General features: G+C 42.9%; 1 protein-coding gene across 1 annotated transcript in view; it reads right to left on the bottom strand.

Moving 5' to 3' along the window:
• Positions 1-23,129, bottom strand: part of Mgat4d (MGAT4 family member D) — a 39,675-nt gene that overhangs the window by 7,791 nt on the left and 8,755 nt on the right. The window contains exons 3-11 of the mRNA XM_051169323.1: positions 20,445-20,597; positions 19,300-19,446; positions 16,997-17,130; positions 14,733-14,779; positions 11,546-11,650; positions 10,296-10,371; positions 8,675-8,789; positions 4,974-5,104; positions 1,967-2,074 (exon numbers count right to left, since the gene is read on the bottom strand). Coding sequence (XP_051025280.1) covers positions 1,967-2,074; positions 4,974-5,104; positions 8,675-8,789; positions 10,296-10,371; positions 11,546-11,650; positions 14,733-14,779; positions 16,997-17,130; positions 19,300-19,446; positions 20,445-20,597 — 1,016 coding nt within the window. The remainder of the gene's footprint in view (positions 1-1,966; positions 2,075-4,973; positions 5,105-8,674; positions 8,790-10,295; positions 10,372-11,545; positions 11,651-14,732; positions 14,780-16,996; positions 17,131-19,299; positions 19,447-20,444; positions 20,598-23,129) is intronic.

The following is a 23,129-nucleotide window of genomic DNA, read 5'->3' as shown; positions in this document are numbered from 1 at the left end:
TCATCATAAAAGGACTTGATAATGAGTTTTTTGTGATACAAGGTAGGAGACTAGACATAAAATGATTTTCCTAATAAAACTATGCTGTAGATCTGTCGTACATTTGTTAGACATATTAAGGTTTGGGAACTTGCTTCGTATAAAACTTTTTGAAACATCTGACTGATAAACATCAAGGAAACTCTAACAACAAATTTGAACCCATATAAGACTCAAGATCTTTCTACAACGTGAAAGGAGCGGCCATCTGATTACTGTGCAGACAGATCAAAGTTGTATACTCACTTTATTGCTGAAGGCTTAATTGGAAAGATACAGAATATAGTCTCTTATTCAGTATAACTGGAGAAAATCTGATTCTTGCTGTACCCTTCTTCCCAAAAATGAGTCTGATAATTTTTAAAGAAGTTGTGAGATTTAGGAAAATCCTAGTAAAAAGCATCCTGTTAGGAATGTAAAAAAAAAAAAAATAAATAAAATTAATATAATCACACTTGGTAAAGGGCTAAATTGTTACTTATGTCTATTTTATGTGCTATGAAGCATAAGGTAAAAATGCCAAGATTATGAAATCTAAATATGAGATATTATATACCTATTGATTTTACTGAGTTTAGATTAAAATATCATACCAGGCTATCTATCTATCTATCTATCTATCTATCTATCTATCTATCTATCTATCTATCTATCTATCTATCTATCTATCTATCTATCTATCTATAAAATGTAAGGGGGAAATGCTATTATAACCCCACCAAAAATGAGACCACAGAGACAGATCCCCTTCTATGCATCTGCTGCTTTGCTTTAGGTATTTGATGGTGCTATCCTTTGGTTGTTTCAGGATCTTCTTTGTCTGATCTTACTCTTAGCTGGCAGCTGGAGGCCAACACTGACAGTCCACACCATCCTCCCTATGATGCGTGGAGTACGAGAGAGAGAGAGAGAGAGAAAAGGGCAGGCACAGATGATAGCAGGATAGATGTTTGCGCTTCCGTTTTGGTTGACAAATAATCCATTTAATTATTTCCCTTGTTATGTGATGTCACTAAAGGCAGAGACGCCAATGGTGTTCCAGTGGTAAAAGAAGCCTTCCGGGTGACTTAAATTTTATAGATGGAGAAAGCTACGAGGAGCACGGGGACTTCCCTAGGGCTGCACAACCACTCTGCAGCTATGATGATGATGTCACTGTAGTTCTCGTCAACATCCCACAAAGGCACATGTATGAAGCTTTGGTCACTAGGCTCTGACACTGCTAGAGAGTGGTGAAACGTTTGAAAGATGGACCGTAAGGGGAGGAATTTTGATTCCTGGGACTGTAGCCATCTTTGTATGCTCAGTTTCTCTGCCCTGTGTTTGCATCATCTTGATGCATTGCGCCACCACAGACCAGAAGCAAGAGGGTTGAGCAAGCCCAGGCTGACCCTTAGGGAACTGTAAGCTGAAACAAACCCTTTCCTCATGGCTGCCTCAGATATTCTATCCCAATGACAATAACACTGTTTCTAAAACTGACATGAATACACTGTTTCTAAAATTGACTTAAAATACACTGTTTCTAAAACTGATGTAAAATTTAAGAATGATTAAACCCTAGACAATGCTGTTTTTTTTTTTTTAACCTAGCCAATAGTGGTATAAATAAAAATACTGCTTACATTTGTAAGGACTTTCTATTTCTGAAATATTCTTGCTAAAGAGTTTGAGTTTTAGACTTAAGAGAGTGACAGCTGTGTTTTTTGTTGTTGTTGTTTTGTTTTTGTTTTTATTTGGTTTTTTGAGATAGGGTTTCTCTGTGTAGCCCTGCCTGTCCTGGGTCTCCCATTGTAGAGCATGCTGGCCTCACAGGGCTCCACCTACCTCTGCCTCCTGGGATTAATTATTTGTGCCACCACTGCCCACTACCTCCTCTTTTCCAGATTCACCAAGGCTACACTGCCAAAGTGTGGCAGGATCTTACCTTGAGGTACTGCATCCGTCCGGGGAGCGATGAGTGAGTGCCCACGTGCTGGAACAGAGACGGTCTGTACTGAATTTTCACTTCCCTCTTGCGCTTGAGACAGGCTTTCTGGGGAAAGGTAAGCAGTCATCTTCACAGGGACCCCGACACTTACTGTCCCCAGGATCTTTTAGATCCATTCCGTTCTAGAGTTCTGTGCTAATATTTAAAATCTGGCATGAAATATTCAGCTCTGGGCCTTTCTACACAAGGATAGCCCAGCAGAAGAGATGTGCATAGGATGGCTTCGTGGGAATATGTGGTTTCATGAACTCACACAAGCTACGTTCTACTGTTTTTGTTTTTTTGTTTGTTTGTTTGTTTGTTTTGTTTTTGTTTTTGTTTTTGTCTCATCTTTCTCTCTGCCTTAAAAGTAGATTTCTTTTTTGGTTATAGTTGTGGTTTAATTTTCTTAGACATGATCTCATTACTCTTTAGCCCTGGCTGTACAAGAACTTATTATGTAGCCCATACTGACTTTGAGATCAGGACAATCTCCCTACCACAGCCCACTGAGTGCTGGGATTGCAGGCCTGAGCTACAGAACTGGCTCTTCTCTCTTTTCATTTCAATAGCTTAGATGATTTCTTGGGGGTGGGGCTATTTCCTTGTCTATACAATTCTGCCAGAGTACACAGCTTTGTCTTCCCGTACTCAATAATTCTAAACCAAACTATATCTCCAAAATCTCTTCTTAAATAGAAAAAGAATTTGATTAATGTACAAAGTCCATACTATATTTAATGGAAAGTGGTTTAATCTCCATGAAGATATAAAATGGGTGACCACAACACCACTGCTGTCCAAAACAAAACAGAACTAAGGCATGGTCCAGGATAGAGGATGGGACTAGCATGTATCAAGCCCTGGGTCCCATCCCTAAGATCCTAAAAACTGACAAAAACATTTCAAATGATCATGACTACTATTTAAGGATCATTTTATATCATTTATATAATTTAAATTCATAAAAATAAATCTCACAGCCGGGTGTGGTGGCACAGGTCTTTAATGCCAGCACTGGGGAGGCAGAGGCAGGAGGATCACTGTGAGTTTGAGGCCAGCCTGGACTAGAAAGAGAATCCAGGACAGCCAGGGCTACACAGAGAATCCTTGTCTCGAAAAGCCAAACCAAACAAACCAAACCAAGACCAAACCCAAAACAAACAAACAAACCCTTCAAATCCTTTAATCCACAAGTTTAAATTTAAACTTTAAAGTTTAAGTTTAAATTCATAAAAAAAAATCTCAAACCCTTTAACCCACAAGTTAGACTCAGCTCTCTGTGCAGAAGGCCATGATCTGTTCCATCCCCATCGGTCTGAAAGTTCTCTTAATCACCAATATTAGGACATACGTTTTGCACCTTGATTGACATTAACATGTTGTGGCTTTGCTTCCTCAAACCTGCTTTCCTGTTTGGTTGGGACTTTTTGGATTCTGTCGTGTTGTGTGGCAGAGTTGGTAAAGAACCTGGGGAGCCATACAAGTGGTCCATCATCCAGTTATCTCCCCAGTCCCTCCTTAAGATGGTAAATGCGTCAATTATAGGGTGTGTAATTTTAATTTATTTAAATTAAAATTTAATTCACTATTTTGTTTTAATTTACCATTGTTTTGTTGGAGATTTTTGTATTTATATTCCTGTGGGATTTACCCTGGTTTTAATGCTGGTTCACTACCAGTATATGTGTGTGTGTGTGTGTGTGTGTGTGTGTGTGTGTGTGTGTGTGACTGTGACTATGTAGCACAGGCAGATCTCAACCTCATTCAGGTCCAGGTTGGCCTCCAAGTCATGGTCTTCCTGCCTTGACTCTCCAGGTGCTAGGATGCTGGGTTTTTTGTTTGTTTGTTTGTTTGTTTGTTTGTTTTTCCTGTATTCTTTTTGGTTTTAATGTCAGGCTCATCTGAATGTGCCTCTTCTTAGTTTATTTTTCTAAAGTTGCTTGCTGGACACAGTTGAGGCCCTGACCCAGTACTCCATTCAAAAAGTTCCAGGCCTTTTGGGAACCATGAATTACTGTGGAGACATGGCCAAGTCGGAGAACCACACCGCACACAACCAAGCTCAAACATGACACCGAAATAGCATCAAGAAACCCCGGTCACAAAGACAGAAATCTCTTAAGGGGTCGACCCTAAGTTCCTGAGGAACATGCGCTTTGCCAAGAAGCCTAAGAAGGTTCTGGGGAAGACGCGAGCAAACAGTGCAAAGCAGTCGCTTTCCTTCTAAGTCAGTGGGGTTACTTGTATGTAGTTGTAGCATTCATTATCCTATTAAGGTCTGTGAATTCTGCCACCATGTTTTCTCAGTCTAAGGCTGGTGCCTTTTGTCTTCTTTTTCAATCTGTCAGACTTGTTAGCAACTTAGCAAGAGCAAAATCGAGGTCTGGCAGTCCCCATGGGGTACCTGTCGGACTCCCCAGGGCACTTGACTATCTGGGCAGCACTCCCATTGATTCCTATTGCTTTGAGGTCCACTATGGAGCCCGTGCCTGCACTACTCTCACTTTCCTGGTGGCTTATTCTATGTGGGGTCTACCTTTCCCCACCTATGCCTTTTCATGTGCACCCTATAATTTGGACTAAATATATATTCATATGTATTATATAAATAAATAGATATATTATACAATATAGTATTATATATAGGTATATTATATGTGAATATAATATTCATATGATATATATTGTATATAGCAATAACTGTTTTTAAAAAATCTATTCTGATAATCCGTCTCAGTGTATTTTGACAATTTATATTTATGCAAATATTGAAATGTTTGGATTTTTATTTTTATTATCTTTCTGTTTCTTTGCCTCTGGTTTTTGCTGTTGTTTTAGAGGCTGGGTTTTTGTTTTGTTCTGTTTGCCCCTGTGTGTGACTTTTCGAAGCCTGTTTGGCATTTCTATACAGACAGTCAGCACAGGCCCTCCCTAGTTGCACTCGCTGACTCCGGACACTCACGAGAGGCTCTCCCCAGTTGCACAGCTTCACCAGGAAAACGTCGTCTAAAAGCATATCTATGGGCTTCACTTTGTGGAACATCAAGAAAAAATGTACAAAGTCAGTCAGGTCCTTTGATCGAAAGAGTTTTCCTGTGGAGAAAAGCAAAAGGAAAGTAAGTGTGTGACGTAAGCATGGGCCGTTCCAGTCAAGGAGCGAGCGTTCTGTAACACGGCTAGCCCCTGCTTAGCCACGAAGTTCAACCCGCGCCGCTTAGGTTGGGAGACAGCAACGTAAAGCATCATGTTCCCGTAGGAAAGTATGAGGGAAGGCTGGTGGCGCACGCCTTTGATCCCAGCACTCAGGGAGGCCGGGGCTGGCAGATCTTTGAGTTAGTTCGAGTCCAGACTGATCTATAAAGTGAGTCCAGGATAGACAAATCTGTACACACACACACACACACACACACACACACACACACACACACACACACACACACTCTTCTGTCTCAAAAAAAAAAATCTATTAAGATTTAGCAGTTTTAAAGGGAAAAGCTCATGGGCAACTTTACTTAGGAAGCCTAGACTGATTTTATGTGAACTGGTTGTCCCACTCACAGGGGACAACAGATGGAAGACACACTAAGCCACCAACACACTAAGAGCCACTGTCTCAGTTCTGTGCAAACGCCTTCCACCTGGCCTTGAGCCTACTACATAGTAACCTGTAGTCCGTCATTTCATGCTAAAATACTGTTTCAAAAATTTGAAAATTGTTTAATCAGGAATTTATAAGGTAGAATCTACTTTAGATTTATGGTTCTTAAAGATATAGTGTATTTTAAACATATAAACAATTAGGCCCTGTTTTTCCCTCTAATTTGCTGAGTCCTAAATTTTAAAATAAACCTGAATGGAAAAGATTCAGTTGGATGCTCATTTTAAAGTAGGTAGCATAAAATGACTTGCCCCATATAGTAAGTCAGATGGGCACAAGCTACAGTTTTCTTTAGATGTCGAGGCTATGTGGACCACTTAATGATATGCGCAATTGTCACTGGCCATTGTTGAACTGAGTGATGGAAATGGTTAACTTTTGTCTTTTCGCTCTCAACAAGCTGCGGCGTCCTGTCTAGCAAGGCTGTGTTTCTGGCTACCAGAGTCACAAAACTTAAGGACGTATGAAGTGAAGCTTAAATATATCTTTGTAGTCATACCCGTGAGTAGTCTACATTCCGTGAGCTCTCATGTGGTGAGAACGCAAATTCGCAAATTCTCTCTCTCTCTCTCTCTCTCTCTCTCTCTCTCTCTCTCTGTCTCTCTCTCTCTCTCTCCCTCTCCCTCTGTTTCTGTCTCCCTCTCTCTTTCTCTCTCCCCTCTTCCCTCTCTTCTCTTTCTTCTCTCTCCCCTCTCTGCTCTTTCTGCCCCACTCTCTTGTCTCTCTGTCCCTCACTCTCTTCTCTCTGTCTCCCCGTCTCTCTCCTAACTTTGCTGAGATGGTAACATTCTTTGAGGACTTTAGATTCTCAGAGTTACACAGCTACAGTGCCGTTTCTTCCCCTGGGTGCTGCAGCTATTAGTGGCTTTTCTTCTTATTTTCAGCAAGGTTGAGTAAAACAACACTTGCGCTCTTAAAATGTTACAGGAAAGTTGGGGAAGAAATGAGATTGTGTGGGCACGTGAGGAACAGATGGGCTTGCCGGGCAACCACGGGAGTGCTTTACACAGGCCTCTGGGTGGCCACAAGGGGGTCGATGGGTGGGAGAAAATCCACAAGAGAGAGATCTTGAAGCCAAATGCTCCCTGGTTTTCCATAGGAAGTGCCAACAGCACACTCCTGCAGACTGAGAGACAGAGCTGTTTCTCCTCCCTGGTCCTTCTATGGTGAGCTGGGGGGCGGGGTGGGGGCGGGGCAAACACATCCTCCCTGTGTCCTGTTGCAGCAGAAAGCTGGTGTCAATCAAGATCTTCCCACTGAATGAATGCATCACAGGGATTTACTTCCAGAGTGGCTGTGGCAGTAAGAAGCTCATTAGCTGCAGCCTTGAGAGTTAAAAAAACCCAGCTTTGAAGGTTAAAAAAAAAAAAAAAAAAAAAAGCAAGGAACAGAAAAAGGCTCCTCATATTAGCATTTATGTAAATGCAAGATGGTGCAAGTGTGAGGAATTATCAGGGGTCTTACTTGGATCCATTCTGTTTCTAAGTCAATTTTGAGCCTGTTAGAATCTAAAACTTAGACAGTGGGGCAAAGTGAAAGTAGAGAGCTGGGATTCTTTCAGAGAGTCAAATGAGAGAGTGCGTCCATCCGATGAATTAACGTAAGGCTCCTGGAAATGAGGGACACGGTAACCAGCTGTTGGAGACCAGGAAGCTCAAAGGAAATCAAGGGAAAGGCTAGAAGGAAGGAAAGGGGAAATCTAAACAATAACCCAGGAAACTGGAATTACACCATGACACAGTCACAGTGGCCAGTGTGATTCACACAGCATTTCTGTGTGGGTGTTGTGGGCGCTTCTGGTGTGTGCTCACGCATGTGCAGGTGCAGATACACGGGGAGGCACAAGGTCCAGGTTGGGGTGTCTTTCTTGATCATGTCTCTCACAGAGCCTGACATTCAGCTAGGTTGCCTGGTCTCTCCCCAGTCTCCCCAAAGCTGGGATGGGCACATCCACCATGCCTAGCGTTTATATAGGTGCTGGGGATCCACACTTGGGCCCTAGTCATCTCCTGCCCCACCCCCAGTGCATTTATATACTAAAAGTAGTGGCTTTGATGGATTGGAAATTAGACACTCAGGTACCACCCTTCCCTGCAGCTTCGCTTCTCTGGGAATCCGTTGGGTTTCTTAATTGGTCAGTTGTTGGCTGAGGTGCTGGGATTGGACTTGGAGTCTGGCATTTGCTGGTATATACTGTCCCAGTAAGTTCTAACCCTGGCCCCTCAGAATTCCTCTACAAAAAAAAAAAAGGGGGGGGGGATAGTGAACCATTGTCACTGAACATGTGCATACTCGTAGCACCCAATTTTGTGTTTTTATGTGTGTATATGTTAATTTGAGCATTTATATTGTCTACCTAGAAAAAATGATCAAGGGCTGGAGAGATGGCTCAGAGGTTAAGAGCACTTGACTACTCCTCCAGAGGTCCTGAGTTCAATTCCCAGCAACCACATGGTAGCTCACTATCATCTATAATGAGATCTGATGCCCTCTTCTGGTCTGCAGGTATACATGCAGGCAGAGCACTGTATAATAATAATAATAATAATAATAATAATAATAATAATAATAATAATAATAATAATAATTTTTAAAAAGAAAAAAGAAAAATGATCAAAATACATTACCACAGACAGACAGAAAGCAAACCTTTACTCTAAGCATGGATGGTGGCCCATATCTGTAATCCCCAGCACTTGGGGATGAGGCAGGAGGATTAAGATTTTGAAGTCCAGCCAGATTTCATGGCCAACCTGAGCTACATAACAAGAGCCTGTCTTTGTAAGGAAAGAGAGAGAGGCAGGGAGGGAGAGAGAGAGAAAAAGAGAGAGGGGGGAGCAAGAGGGAGGGAGGGAGGGAGGGAGGGAGGGGGAGGAGAGAGAGAGGGAGGGAGGGGGAGAGAGAGAGAGAGAGAGAGAAAGAGAGAGAGAGAGAGAGAGAGAGAGAGAGAGAGAGAGAGAGAGAGAGAGATTGAGCTTGATTCAACACAGTAGCCTATGGCTTACCTATAAATCCAACTGCTGAAAATTCAATATAAAACCATTTTTTTGAAGCGAGACTATTTACAAACTGTCTTATTTGTGTAAAATACTTCTGTTTTGCTATGATATCATCTTCTAGCTGGAGGAAAAAAGCCAAATAAAAAAAGCATTAGTACCTCCAATGATGCCATTAAATTAATTTTATCTCAAAGACAAAAAGTACTTTCACTCGAACACACTGAAAATGTCTTTGATGAGAGAATCTTTAGTGCAACTAACTAAGGCTGTTAGCAGTTAGTCAGATTTCATTCTTGATTATGAATTTAGCAAACCCAAAAGTGTCTTTCTCTCCGTCCTGCTGCTGCTGACCCAGAGCCGGCTCCTTAGAGCCATCTTAAAGACTCACCTGAATCCATTTGAATCCTCACCAACATTTCAACTTCTAATTGAAGCTAATCGTGCCCCGTTCTGGTTTTATAGCAAGACTCCACGGCCTGGCTTACACACAACAGTGAAGGCCATTAACTCTAGCGGTTCTGGATTCCAGGGGCTCGTGGATGAGGGCTCTTCATGGACGTGTTTACTGCCCTTCTGTATGAAAGCAGTAACCTCAGTCACCAGGACTCAGTCCCCTGGACCAAGTCACACCCCAGAGGTCCTGAAAGCACACATCTAAGGTCTAGGACCTCAACATGGTAATTTAGAGAGGAAACACAGACATCAAGAACAGCAAACACAACCTTGCTCTGGGCCTGAGGTGACGTTCCAGGTTCTATCTGTAGCTACCACAGACCCTGGCTGAGAGGGGGCAGGGAGCAGCTGGCCATTCCCACCCACACCTGCTTGAAGGCAGGGTCCTAGGAAAGCGCAGGGAGGGCGAGAGCCATCTTTCTTGATTTTATATATGTGATTTGAGATCCTTAAACGAAGGAGCGTCCCACATCACGAATGGAAGGGACCCCGGCTGCTTCTGATGTTCAAACGCTTCACCATGGACGACAGAGCAAAAAGATTTGTCTTCCTTGCAGTCTCAGGAAGAGCTGGCTTTCCGCCTTTCTCTAGCTCTCTCTCTCTCTCTGGCCTCCACTGACAAAGCTGAAACCCTCACAGGTGCACACCTTTGTAGTGCGGTACACACTCATTTATGAGAACCACGCACTGTTGTTTGGCAACCGGAAGTGACCGAAAGGAAATGAATTCCCATGGCAGCCTCATTTCTACTACCACACAAAGGCAGGACAGAACTATATGTCTGTACAGCACTCACAAAGTGAGAGGCAGGGCGTGGCTGCAGTCTGCGCAGGCCCACCGCATGACCTATAATAAGGGCTCAACTGTGTTGAAGCCGATGGGCCTAGCCATGGACACAGTGCAATTGCTAATTCCTCCCAGAGGCTCCCCCCCTTTTCTTTTAACTTTCCTTTTCAGTTTGTGCCCTCTAACTTTTGCTGTTACAGTAAACGCAGCAAGAAGATGAATTTATAGTCGATCTTAAGTTTCCTTTGGGCATATTCATTTTATAAACAGGTCCTATTTTGCTTGGCTACAGATTAAGGTAGAGCAACACAAGGTTGAAGGAAGGAATTAAAAGGAGGCTAGAAAAAGCAATACTTTCATTTAAATACTGTGTATACTGGGTGCTCACCTGTAAATAATATGTGGCCTTGGGCTGGGCGTACAGCATCAAAATACAAAAGTCCAATACTTGTTTTATTTGCCAACTAAAAATAAACAATAAAATCTGTTAATGTTCGTTATAGCAGATTCATTTATAAGCATATTTCAATAATTAAATAACACTTTTACATTTTCTGAAAAAACAGTACAGGCAGTAAATTAAAATGTATGTATTTATACTAAAGCCACAGAGGGATATCCTGTAATATAAGTGTTGGACTTGGTCACATATGGAAACAGAGTCTTCTCACTATGGAGAGTGAGGCTAAGAGAACGCTGACCAAGCAAAGAAGTCTGTGCTAGAGCCAGCCCGAGCCAGCCCACAGCAGTGGGATGTGGCTGGGAATGATGGTGCTCAGACTTTTAAGGAAGGAGATGAGGCAGAAAGGCTGCAGGAAAACAAAGGTCTAGAGCAACTTCCAGAGCACAGAGAAGGACACTAACGTAAGGATAAAAAACCCGGATGCAGTGTGAGATTCGGACACAGTACATACAGTACGATATAATATGAATGAATAACAGGTTCTCAGGGAGAGATTTCTGACAAGCCTTTCCCTTTATTATTATTTTTTTTGGGGGGGGGAATCAACTCAATACATTTCCCACAATACCTTAATATCTATTACAGAAATACATAAGCATTTGTCTGTATTTAAAAGTTTCAACCTTTTGGTATTCTTTCATAAATACTGTCATTTTTATTCCTGTAACTTCCAAATGACTAAACACTCTGTATCTATACTATTTTATTGACTGTATTGGCAAAGTTGAGGAAATTAAAGGGGAAAAGCCAATTTTCCTGTCTAAAATGACTAGTGCATAGAAAAGTTGGGAGTAGCTTCCAGGAGCAGTGAGTTCAAATCCCAGGCTTCCCCACCCCCTCCACTGTGTTTCTAATTGTTGTCTGTAAACAGGAGCAAAACATAACCAACAGCGTGCTGGCAGATTCAGAATAGGAAGGCTGGGGGATCCTCATATGTATCTTTTGCCCATTTTCACGGACTGATACTATGGCTGGGCTCATGCTACCAAGTTAATGTTATTGAACTAGGACTCAGACGGTGATTCACAGACAGCGCTGCCCCTGCCCCTGCCCCGCCCCCCCCCCCCCCCATCCCCCCGCGCCACCCTCACTGTACTGGAGTTGCTACCTCCCAGGTGCCCCTTCCAGGACATCCTCAGCATGCCACATTTTTCAGGTCCTGTTCTTTGTCCTACCTTTCCTGTACCTTGTATGTTTTCTTCTCCAGCAACACACTCGGATAAAAAAAGGTGGGGATCGAAATGACCTCTAAGGATCCAGACTGCACTTGCCTTTTGAATCTATAAATGGGAGCAAAGAAGGCTGAATGCCACCAATACAGTTGAATTCCTTAAAGTTACCAAACCTAAAAACACCTCCCTTACACTTGCCCATATAACATACTGACTCGGGTTATCTCACAGGTTGCTACCTGACACCAGTAACATGCCAGTACTGTTTCCTAGCCAAAGGATTCCTAGACTAATGAAAGACATAGCAGGAAAACTAAAATATATGGGCCAGCAAAATGGCTCAGCGAGGGAAAGACACTTGTCCCACAAGCCATCGACCCAAGTTCCATCTCTGGAACCCACATAAAGGTGGAAAAGGGAACCAAACACACCGGAGGTGTCCACTGACTTCCATGCACAAACCACGGCATGAATGGTCCCCATATTATAAACACAGAAAAATAAACATTAGAATACAAAATATCAAACAATTTCCCCACAGGATTATAGTTACTGTGAATTTCCTTAAGGTTTCAGTCAGAGGCATCCTTTGATAGTCAAGAGGGGAGAAAGAATGGTTACAGTAAGAAAACAACTCCATCAGTCACTTTCTGAATGGATACATTACAAAGGGCCCCATCCAAAGGCAGTGCACTTTCTCAAGGTAAGCTAAAGGGCTAGCTAGACTTGGCCTGGCTCACTCTACTGCGTGGACTTTTTAACAATGACTATGGCTGGTCTTCCTGCCTTTTCCTCTAAAGTACTAGGATCATATAGTCTGCTGCTACATCCAGCTTCTAATGTAAACCTTAAAAGAACTAATTCAAATATTCCCTCAGAGAGTAAAACTACTTATACTCATAAAGAAGAAAAGAATAAGGGGGTTATGTTGGCTGGGAATGAAAATAAAGAACAGTGTATAATTTTAAAATGAAATTATACAACTTTATGGTATGTATAGGAGTTGAATAGAGACAAAAAAAAATCACATGAAACTTCAGTATCCACTCTCATAGAAAATCTTGCGCTGTGGAGGCTAATATGAAGTTTACACTGCAGACAGCCATCGCCCCAAACCGTAAGGCACCAAAAGAAAAAGAACTTCCCAGTTCTTCCCAGTTGGTGGCATAATTTCCTCTTACAGACTGAGAGAGATGTAATTTCTTCAGTACTGGGTAGTAAGTTTTCTAGGAGTTTTTTGGGAAACTTTTCTGGCGCGTTTGTTTATGTTGTATCAAAAGTCCTTGAGATGATTTCTCCAGAATAGACAGTCAGCATCATAAGCAAACGGCCGTCTTCACAGTATGATGCACAGGAAATCTTGCAATAGGATGGTTTTGTACAAAATGCAGTTATCTTTAGTCCCAATAAAACTTTATGTATCTAAAATGAGTGCTTCAAAAATTATCGGACAGTTCCAAATTCACAATCAATTCAAATCTAAAGCGTTTCCTCATCACCCTAGAAGAACTGGACAGAAATGCTCTGGCTGAGCTTTATGAAATTAAGCATGGATTGAAAATGGATATATTTACATTAGCTGACATAATAACTGAGAGGCAATCACTTGGAAAAAAGCTGGTGTTTGGGACTGATCCCAGGACTGCAAACAAAACACACCCTAGGTCTCATCACTAAAATTTTTAAATCATGAATTCTATAATGCATTGCCCTGAACGGGAGGAGGGGGGGTGCGCGTTGAGCTGGGAGGATGGGTCATAAAGTAAAACTGCTTGCTGTGCAAGCTTGAAGCCCTGAGCTTGGATGCCAGAAGCCACGCTAAAAGCCAGGCATGGCCATGTGCACCCTTGTAACCCCAGCACTGCTGGAGAGCAGGGATGGGGCCATTCCTGGGGTTTGCTGGCTGTCAGTCTAGTTCCGGGTACCGTTAAATGCCCTGTCTCAAAATGTGTGAGGCACAGTATGATAAGGCAGGATGCCTGAAATCCTCCCCTGGCCTCCACGTGTGTACAGGTGGCTCACTCCTACACATGTGTACACACTGCATACAAACACACCACACCCATCTTCCACACTCATGCACACAGATCTTCACACACACAAAATAAAATAAACCATTTATCGCACTGTCATCATTTAAACACGATTATTCAAAGTGTCCTGCATTGACACCATACTATTCTCACATAATTTTCTTATGCTCTTCATTTTCAGCTATAAAATACAGCAGTTTCTGAAGCTACTGATTTTCCCATGTCTGTATGTGTTTATAAGCATGTTTCCACATTTGTGTGTGTAACGAAGCCCGAGGTTGGTTTTTGGGTGTCTCTCTCTGCCTTGTGGCAGAATCTCTCACTTAATCTTAGGGAGCTCACCAGCTCAGCTAGCTTGGCTAGCCAGCTTGCTCGGGGAGTCTATCCATGCCTCCCATATGTGGATTTGAACCCTGGTCCTCAGGCTTGCAAGCCAAGTGCTTTACCAGCTGAGCCATCTCTGCTGCCCCCACTTATGTTATCTCTGAAACAACATAGCAAACCCCAAGTGTTCTCATGCATTGGATAGTTTTTTCCACTTGTGGTCTTGTCAAGTGTCCACCCACTTGTTTTTGTTTTGTTTGTTTGTTTGTTTGTTTGTTTGTTGCCTTATCCATTTCAGTTACTAAGTGGGGTAAATGAACCCTCACTGTGAGCCATCACTGCTGGCTACTCTGTTAGCCAGACTCAGAGCACTGGCCAGGCTTATGGCCCTGGTCAACAGACAATTGCAACTTCCTTAGCCTAGTACGGGATCTCACTGTGGCCTACCATATACCCCTACTTAACTTCAAATATTTATGTCCCAAATATACTTAAAGTTCCAAAAGCCTTGCCCTTTGCCCTTTGACCTCTGCATCCTTTTGATGGATTCTGTGCCAGGCATAACCTCTCTGCTTTTAACTGCCCCAAGAAGTCTACTTACACTTTTATATCTGGTTCAGCCTTTCCTTTTCCCTATGTGCAGGTGGAGGCAGGTACAGCAAGAAAACATGAGTTCTAATAAGCAGTCTGCACACTTAGCGCACTTCGGTGCTACCAACAGCCACAGATTCACTCAAGAGACGCTGACAAACAAGTAATAATGCAATTGGACATGAACGAGTAGAACATAAGAGTAAAAGTGGCTGGTGTGAAATTTACCTGGAAATACTTACTTGGTTTTAACCATGTCGATAACAGACTTCAAATAACCTTCATCAGTCTGAAAAGAAGAGAAATCACACAAACTAAGGGCGCCTGTGGTTTTATTAATACAATACTTTCGCTACATGGAATTTATGTGAAATGTCATCATGACATAATTGTTTCTAGTGTTTTCACTCTCTAAGAGAAATATAAAATATACACTTTTATTTAAAAAAAAAAAACACCTTACTTGACAGAAAATACTGCATACTTCTCCGTGTGTCAAAGTATGGAATGCTACTAAAATGAAAACCCTTAGTATGATCGTGTATCTGACATGTGTTCTGAGCCAAGCACTACTCTGAGCACAGACATGCAAAATACATTAGCTAATTCATATCAGCCTCAAAAGTCCTGCGACACCACCCTGATCTCACAGACGGGCCACAGGGCAGGAGGCGGAGCAGCTGTTATTAGGGTGACCACACAGGCACAGTCTGAGCCCCTGACCAGCTCGCGGGGCTCCCATGTTGTCACTGGGTTCAGACACCTGCCTATCTCCTAAGGCCAAGCTCCCAGAATTTGGATTTTAAAATGTGATACATGTTGCCAACTTCTCCCCCACTAAAAGTCTGTCCTACTAATACGTCACTAATATGGTTTTACTCAAAAATTCAAAAGGTAAAGGTGATCACCATTATGGGTGGGGGCTGAAATAGAACCCAATGTGGCCATTGGCGGGAACTACACTCGAATCTATTTGTTACTGGGCAAGGTGCCTTCTTTAAGCCCTTGTTCTTTCATTTATCCTACCCCTCAGAGCTCAGAGAGCCCCCTGGAAGAGGAGCCAGAAAAAGTGTAAGAGCCGGAGGGAGTGGGGGGCACCAGGAGAACAAGGCCTCTAAGTCAACACGAACGAAGCTCACATGAGCTCACAGAGACTGAGGTGGCGTGCGCGGGGCTGATACGTGTCTGCACCAGGTCCTCTGTGTATATATTATGGCTTCCAATGTTGTGTTTCTGTGGGATTCCTGAGGGGGAGAATGCGTGGGTCTCTGATTCTTGAGCCTTCTTTTGGGCTCTTTTCCCTCTCTTGGTTTGTTTGGTCCAAATTTGATGTGATAGTTTTTGTTTTATCTTATTATAGTTAAAAAAAAAAAAAAAAAAGAATGAATGCCTAACTATTAGGGCAAAGGTTAGCAACTGAACTGTCAGGTACACCTGCTGGGAGAGAGAAAGTCAGTTCTCTCCAATACAGCGACACTGAGTATGCCAATCATACCAGGACAGCCTTATGTTCAGGAGCTGACCAACATATAAAGGGCTCCACAGGGTGTGTGCATGTGTGTTGTGTGTGTGTGTGTGTGTGTGTGTGTGTGTATGTGTGTGTATGTGTGTGTGTGTATGTGTGTGTATGTATGTGTGTGTATGTGTGTGTGTATGTGTGTGTTGTGTGTGTGTGTATGTGTGTGTTGTGTGTGTGTATGTGTGTGTATGTATGTGTGTGTGTGTTGTGTGTGTGTGTATGTATGTGTGTGTGTGTGTGTGTGTTGTGTTGGGGTGGTGGTGATGGTAGTGGTGTTTTATCTTGTTTTTTTTTTTTTTTTTTTTTAGTTTTGGGGGGTTTGTTGTTGTATTCAGATTTTTTTCTTGAGAAATAACTTAAATTCGGGTGGGTAGAGAAGGGGAAAGGATCTGGAAGGACTTGGGGGAGGGAAAGAATTTGATCAAAGTATATATAAATTTAAAAATTGCTTTAAATAACAAATAAAAGGAAGATGAGTACTTTAAAAATAAAAGAATAAATAAAATTGGGATAATGACACACACTTTACAAAGATGTTATGCAGGTTATAAATAATGTCTAGAAAAATTCTCTGCAGTCCCTCAGGCCCAGGAGCCTTCAGCTAACAGTATTTCCTGGTACTTTTATTGAGCTAGGTAGACCTTCTCAGTAACAGTTTTGATATTCTATTTGAAATTTACTATTAAAATTAAATTAATTGAGTTTTATAATTAAATTTAATAATTTCTATATCTTACCAAATCCAAGCATCCTGTGTTAAGTGAAATTAAGTCTTATGGCTCTCACATAAGATTCGTGTTTACATATATAGTTCTTTTCAGTGGTACCAAACAAGTACTAAATATTTTACCTAGACTCTCTCAAGGGCATCTGTGGATTGCTTCCTTTAAGTGATGGAAAGAAATACTTGTAATGGAATCGTGGCTGGTGTTGAGGGGCCTTTGGAGGTTATAGGGAGGGGCAAGGAGCATTGTTTCCCATACGTACATCTGGAACAGAGACAATCACCACTGAGTCCTTCTCTTCTGCAGGTGTCATTCTGGAGAGGACAGAGGTCAGCGTTTGCTTCAGGTAGGTGTAGTTCCCTCTGTCAATGGTGGTAATCCCCAGTGCGAAAGAAACTGCAGACAGGGGTACAAACATGGAGCAAGCTCTGGTTTGCCATCCATTCACACTGACCCCTGTGAGCGAGCTGGGCTTGCACTCCTCAAAAGGAGCATTTTGAGCCATACTATAGAAACACTGCACAGTGTTGCTTTATGCCTTAGTTTTTTATTTTCTGTCATTTGCAGTGGACCATGTGTAATGATTAAAAAGAAGACGCCAGGCAACAGATATGATATGGAGATGTTTGTTATAGGGGAGGGGCACCCCAGAGAAGGGGGGGAACACGAGAGGAAGGTAAGAGGTAAGAGAGAGGCAAGAGGGCAAGAGAGCGAGAGATGAGGTAAGGTGGGTTTGTCCCTTTATATCCTGGTTAGCTGGCCTACCTTGTGGCAGGCAGGTAATGACATCATAGGTTGCTAGGCAGACTGGGGGCAGTATGCTAACACTGTGTATAAGTGCATCAGACTGCAAAGTGTTCTTATGTTGGAGAATTCTGCTGTTTGAGAAAATAAAAGGAAACAGTTTTCCTTCGTTAATACAGCGTTTACCTATCTAACTCAGTGTGCATCGTCCCACAAGGGCTGGCTCTCCTGTCCTCTTCCTGGGGAGGTGCTGGAGTCCCAAGAAGAAAAGATACTCTGAAATACTGTCTTTGTGGAAAATGTGAATGAAGTCATTTCAGGCTCCATGTGATCTAGACAAGAAGCATGCCTCTGTGGGCAGTTTTGGTCACCCTCATGTCTGGTGTCTAAGTACCACACCAGCCTTGTCTTGTCAGCTCCGGTTTCCCCACTGTTTATAGTTATACTTATGTATGTTCCTTTGCCTTTTAACTTCTGTAGACTATCGTTCTCATATTCTCTCTCTCTCTCTCTCTCTCTCTCTCTCTCTCTCTCTCTCTCTCTCTCTCTCACACACACACACACACACAAATACACACACCATTCAAAATACCCTGAAGTGGGTTCTGATGGAATTAGAAATGTTTACAATATGAGCTAAAGAAAAAAAAAAAAGGGCCCTTGAGTCTGTCTAGCTCAGCCTCAGCCTCAGCCTCATGGTACTACCATCTTCACACTCCAGGCTTAGGCAATATGCCAGAAGTGTGATATGTACTTATTCCCAAGGACCTGGCTTGTCCAGGGACTGTTGAATCTTTTCTGTGACAGGTTAGATGGTATAGACTTTCGGCTGTTGTGCCATGCCGTCTCTGTCACAGATCCTGCGTTCTGCCACCGTAGTGCAAGAACTCACATATACAAACATGGATCTATTCCGGCAAAGCCCTATGTAGATTCAGGCAGTCCAGGGGCCTGACCCTGGTCACCCACTCACTGGAATGAATAAGACTTGGGGGACGATCAGAATTCTGAGATTTGGCCCAATGGCTCTGCTTCTTCTTGCAGTGTCTGTTGTATATGATAACCCCGAACTCACTCTTGGAGGCTAAGCTCAAACGCCCCCTCTTCTCCATGGAGTGGTGATGCATGGCTGTAAGCCCAGGACTCAGGAGGCAGCATGAGCATTGTGAGTTTAAGGCCAGCCTGGGTTACATAGTAAGACCCTGTCTAAAGAGAAAAGACCCCAAATGGAAAAATAGCCTTCTTCTCTTTAAAAAAATCTTAGGCTAATATTGATTCATGAGAACGTGAAAACCAAAAACCAAAAGCCAAACCAGAACAAAACAAAAAATACTTGGAAGATCACCAGGTAACAACAGGTTTATCCAAGCAAAGGAAAACACTTTGCTTAGCACTTAGCAAATGCTTCAGGTGTGCTGGACATATGTCAATTAATTTTCCAATCATCTGTAATAAAATTGAACTTGAATTCAAGTCACTAATTTCCTCAAAACTCAAACCTGATGGCCGGGAGCCAACATTACCAGTGTCTTACAGCTTCACACTTAAAAACTAGACCATGAAATGTAGAGGGATTTCTTGGAGGAAAGCGAAGGTGGGAGCCAGCGTGTGGGGTGTGGGGGCGCACAGGGGAAGGTAGCAAGGGGACAAATACAACCAGAGAGAGATGATACACACACACACACACACACACACACACACACACACACACACACCTCACAATGAAACCCATCATTTTGAATGCTAACTGAAACCTAAGACATTGATTCCTCCAAAGAGCAACATACTTGAGTTTGGTTTTCAGAGTCTAACCGCCCTTACCTCCTGCTCTCCCTTTGCCGATGGCTATATCTGGGTAAACTTTTCCTGCCGTCCTTAGATGAGGAAGGAAGAATCTTAAGCAGTCAAAGATGCTAGGAAGCGCTTCCTCCTCACTCAGTGTGTTCACTGGAAGAGAAAGGAATGTCCCTGAGTTCACAGTGATATGTTCTCTCTCTGGTGGAGATGCAAACTTTAATTTTTAAAAATTTTTACTCGTGAGGCGGGAGTTGGGGAGCACGCCTTAGCGTGCATCCATGTTTGAGGCGCCTGCTGTGGCCTTAAGACGACATAAGATTCCCTTGGAGCTGGAGTCCCAGCTCCTGAAGTGGGTGTTGGGAATAGAACTCTGGTTCTCTGGGAGGACAAGAGGCACTCTGAACTGCTGAGCCATCTCTCCAGGCCCCAATATAACTTTAAAATAAATAACGGCTGGTAAATTCATTCAAGGACTTAGTGCTCAAGGAATGATATGCAAATTATTGTTATCATAAATCTATATGGTGTAGCTTGATGGTTATTGATGGGCGTCGCTTGTAAGGCAGTGTTTAATTTCAGCCCAGCACTGTGAGCTATATACCAGAGGCCAGCAGACCTGGCCAAGGAGCATGGATAAAAAGAGCTGTGATCGGCGGCCCTGCCACCTTGTTGGTGACCCCTTCATTAAAGTTCGTAACTTAAAAAGTGTTTTTGTAGCTCCTTAATACTCAGCAATTCTAATCACACCATTCCTACATAATCCCTCTTATGGCTTTGAGAAAGATGAACAAAGTGGGGACTCGCACTAAAGGTACCAGTGTGGTAGAGGCGATGACGGAAAGATACATGGGCGGTGAGGCTGAAGGATTGCTTGTTGCAGGAGGAGGGACGGGCCTCCTGCAGGGCTTCTGGCTGCGTCTGTTGACTGGATCATGGAATGGGGAGGATTCAGAGAAGACACGGGAAACCAGTGTGGTGGTGGGTGTGGGGAAAGTGCATCGTCCGTGTGCCTTGCGTGAGCTCTGCGTGCCTCGAGATGGAACGAGCAGTGTTGGTTGGGTTGTGTATGGGAAGAAAGTGACCTAGAGTGAGAAGCACTAAGCCTAAACCCCCAAGTTCATGTAAAACACATGAGCATTCACAGAGGCAGAAGCAGTACGTACGTAAGCCTTCTGATGATTTTTCTGAGTGCGTGGTTTTATGCTTCACTTGATCTAAGACTTGCATTAGATTTTGGTGATTATTTTCACTTTTGTTTTTTAAACGTAGCATATTTTCCTTGAACTCCCAAATATGGTTTCTGCAATGAATTAGTTGATTACCTGGAAAAGAAACAGAAACATCTGGCTTATGCATATAGCAGGTAAAATGAAGGTCTCTACAGGAAAGGGGCTGTATATGGCACTACATGTGGAGCTGTGCATATATATGGTATTCTATATGATGGGTATATATGGCACTATACATGAGGTTGCACATATATATGGCACTATACATGGGGCTGCACATATATGGTACTATGTATGGAGCTGTGCATATATGGTATTATATATGATGGGTATATATGGCACTATATATGAGGCTGCACATATATGGCACTATGTATGGAGCTGTGCATATATGGTATTATATATGATGGGTATATATGGCACTATATATGAGGCTGCACATATATGGCACTATGTATGGAGCTGTGCATATATGGTATTATATATGATGGGTATATATGGCACTATACATGAGGTTGCACATATATGGTACTATGTATGGAGCTGTGCATATATGGTATTATATATGATGGGTATATATGGCACTATATATGAGGTTGCACATATATGGCACTATGTATGGAGCTGTGCATATATGGTATTCTATATGATGGGTATATATGGCACTATATATGAGGTTGCACATATATGGTACTATGTATGGAGCTGTGCGTATATGGTATTCTATATGATGGGTATATATGGCACTATATATGAGGTTGCACATATATGGCACTATGTATGGAGCTGTGCATATATGGTATTATATATGATGGGTATATATGGCACTATACATGAGGCTGCACATATATATGGCACTATACATGGGGCTGCACATATATGGCACTATGTATGGAGCTGTGCATATATGGTATTATATATGATGGGTATATATGGCACTATATATGAGGTTGCACATATATATGGCACTATACATGGGGCTGCACATATATGGTACTATGTATGGAGCTGTGCGTATATGGTATTATATATGATATTGCACACATAGAGCATTATATATGAGGTCACATACATGTATATGATACTATATATAGGACTGCGCCTATATGCTGCTGTATATGGTGTTGAACATATATGGCATTATATACGAAGCTGGACACACATATGGCACTATATATGGGCAGTACGTATACGGTACTATATACAGAGTTTTACATATGTGGCCCTATATATGGGGTTGCACATACATGGTACTACATATGAGGGTTGTATGTGGACATATGTTAAATATGTCATAATATGCATATAACATATATAGATTAAAAGAACTATATATATATATATATATAGGTATGATTTAATTATAGAGAGAACTCATTGACCGTCCTGTGAGTGGACACTTAAGAATTTACCTGTGGAAAACTGAACTGACAGCCAGGATGTTGCGAAGTGGCATGGGGGTTGCCTCCTAGCCTTAGTGCTACCAGAACCAACAAAACTATAAAATGAAAAAAAAAAAGTGAACAGGGACCTGCACACTGCTGGGTCTGAGGACCGTCACCATAGGCAGGCACGGACGCTGAGATGCTTAGCGTCTGAGGGCCGTCACCATAGGCAGGCACGGACGCTGAGATGCTTAGCGTCTGAGGACCGTCACCATAGGCAGGCACAGACGCTGAGATGCTTAGCGTCTGAGGGCCGTCACCATAGGCAGGCACGGACGCTGAGATGCTTAGCGTCTGAGGGCCGTCACCATAGGCAGGCACGGACGCTGAGATGCTTAGCGTCTGAGGACCGTCACCATAGGCAGGCACGGATGCTGAGATGCTTAGCGTCTGAGGACCGTCACCATAGGCAGGCACGGATGCTGAGATGCTTAGCGTCTGAGGACCGTCACCATAGGCAGGCACGGACGCTGAGATGCTTAGCGTCTGAGGACCGTCACCATAGGCAGGCACGGACGCTGAGATGCTTAGCGTCTGAGGACCGTCACCATAGTCAGGCACGGATGCTGAGATGCTTAGCGTCTGAGGACCGTCACCATAGGCAGGCACGGACGCTGAGATGCTTAGCGTCTGAGGACCGTCACCATAGGCAGGCACGGACGCTGAGATGCTTAGCTGTCCAGGAAGGGATCTTAAAAGCTGTGAGAAGGGTGCCTTGTGCTGACTAGCTGTCTTAGTTAGGTTCCTATTGCTGTGATGAAACACCATGACTAGAGCATCTTGGGAGGAAAGGGTTTATTTGGCTTATGCTTCCAAATCACTGCTCATGTTCAAAGGAAGTCAGGACAGGAACTCAGAGCCAGCAGGAACCTGGAGGCAGGAGCTGATGCAGACAGAGGCCATGGAGGGTGCTGCTTCCTGCCTTTGTTCTCAATAGCTTGCTCAGCCTGCTTTCTTACAGAACTCAGGACCACCAGCCCAGCAGTGGCCACACCCACAATGGGCTGAGCCTTCCTTCATCAATCACTAATCAAGAAAATGTCCTGTAGCTAGATCTTATGGAAGCATTTTCTTTTAAAAAATTTATTTATTCCCTTTTCATCTTGTTGCAGCCCCCCTCCTTCTCTCTCAGCTCCCCCTTTCACACTCTTCCCCTCCGTTCTCCTCTCTCTTCGCCTCA

This window comes from Acomys russatus, chromosome 26, assembly GCF_903995435.1.
Source record: "Acomys russatus chromosome 26, mAcoRus1.1, whole genome shotgun sequence".
NCBI lineage: Eukaryota > Metazoa > Chordata > Mammalia > Rodentia > Muridae > Acomys > Acomys russatus.
The sequence above is the reverse complement of the archived record's forward strand: the minus strand, read 5'-3'. Positions and strand labels throughout refer to the sequence as shown.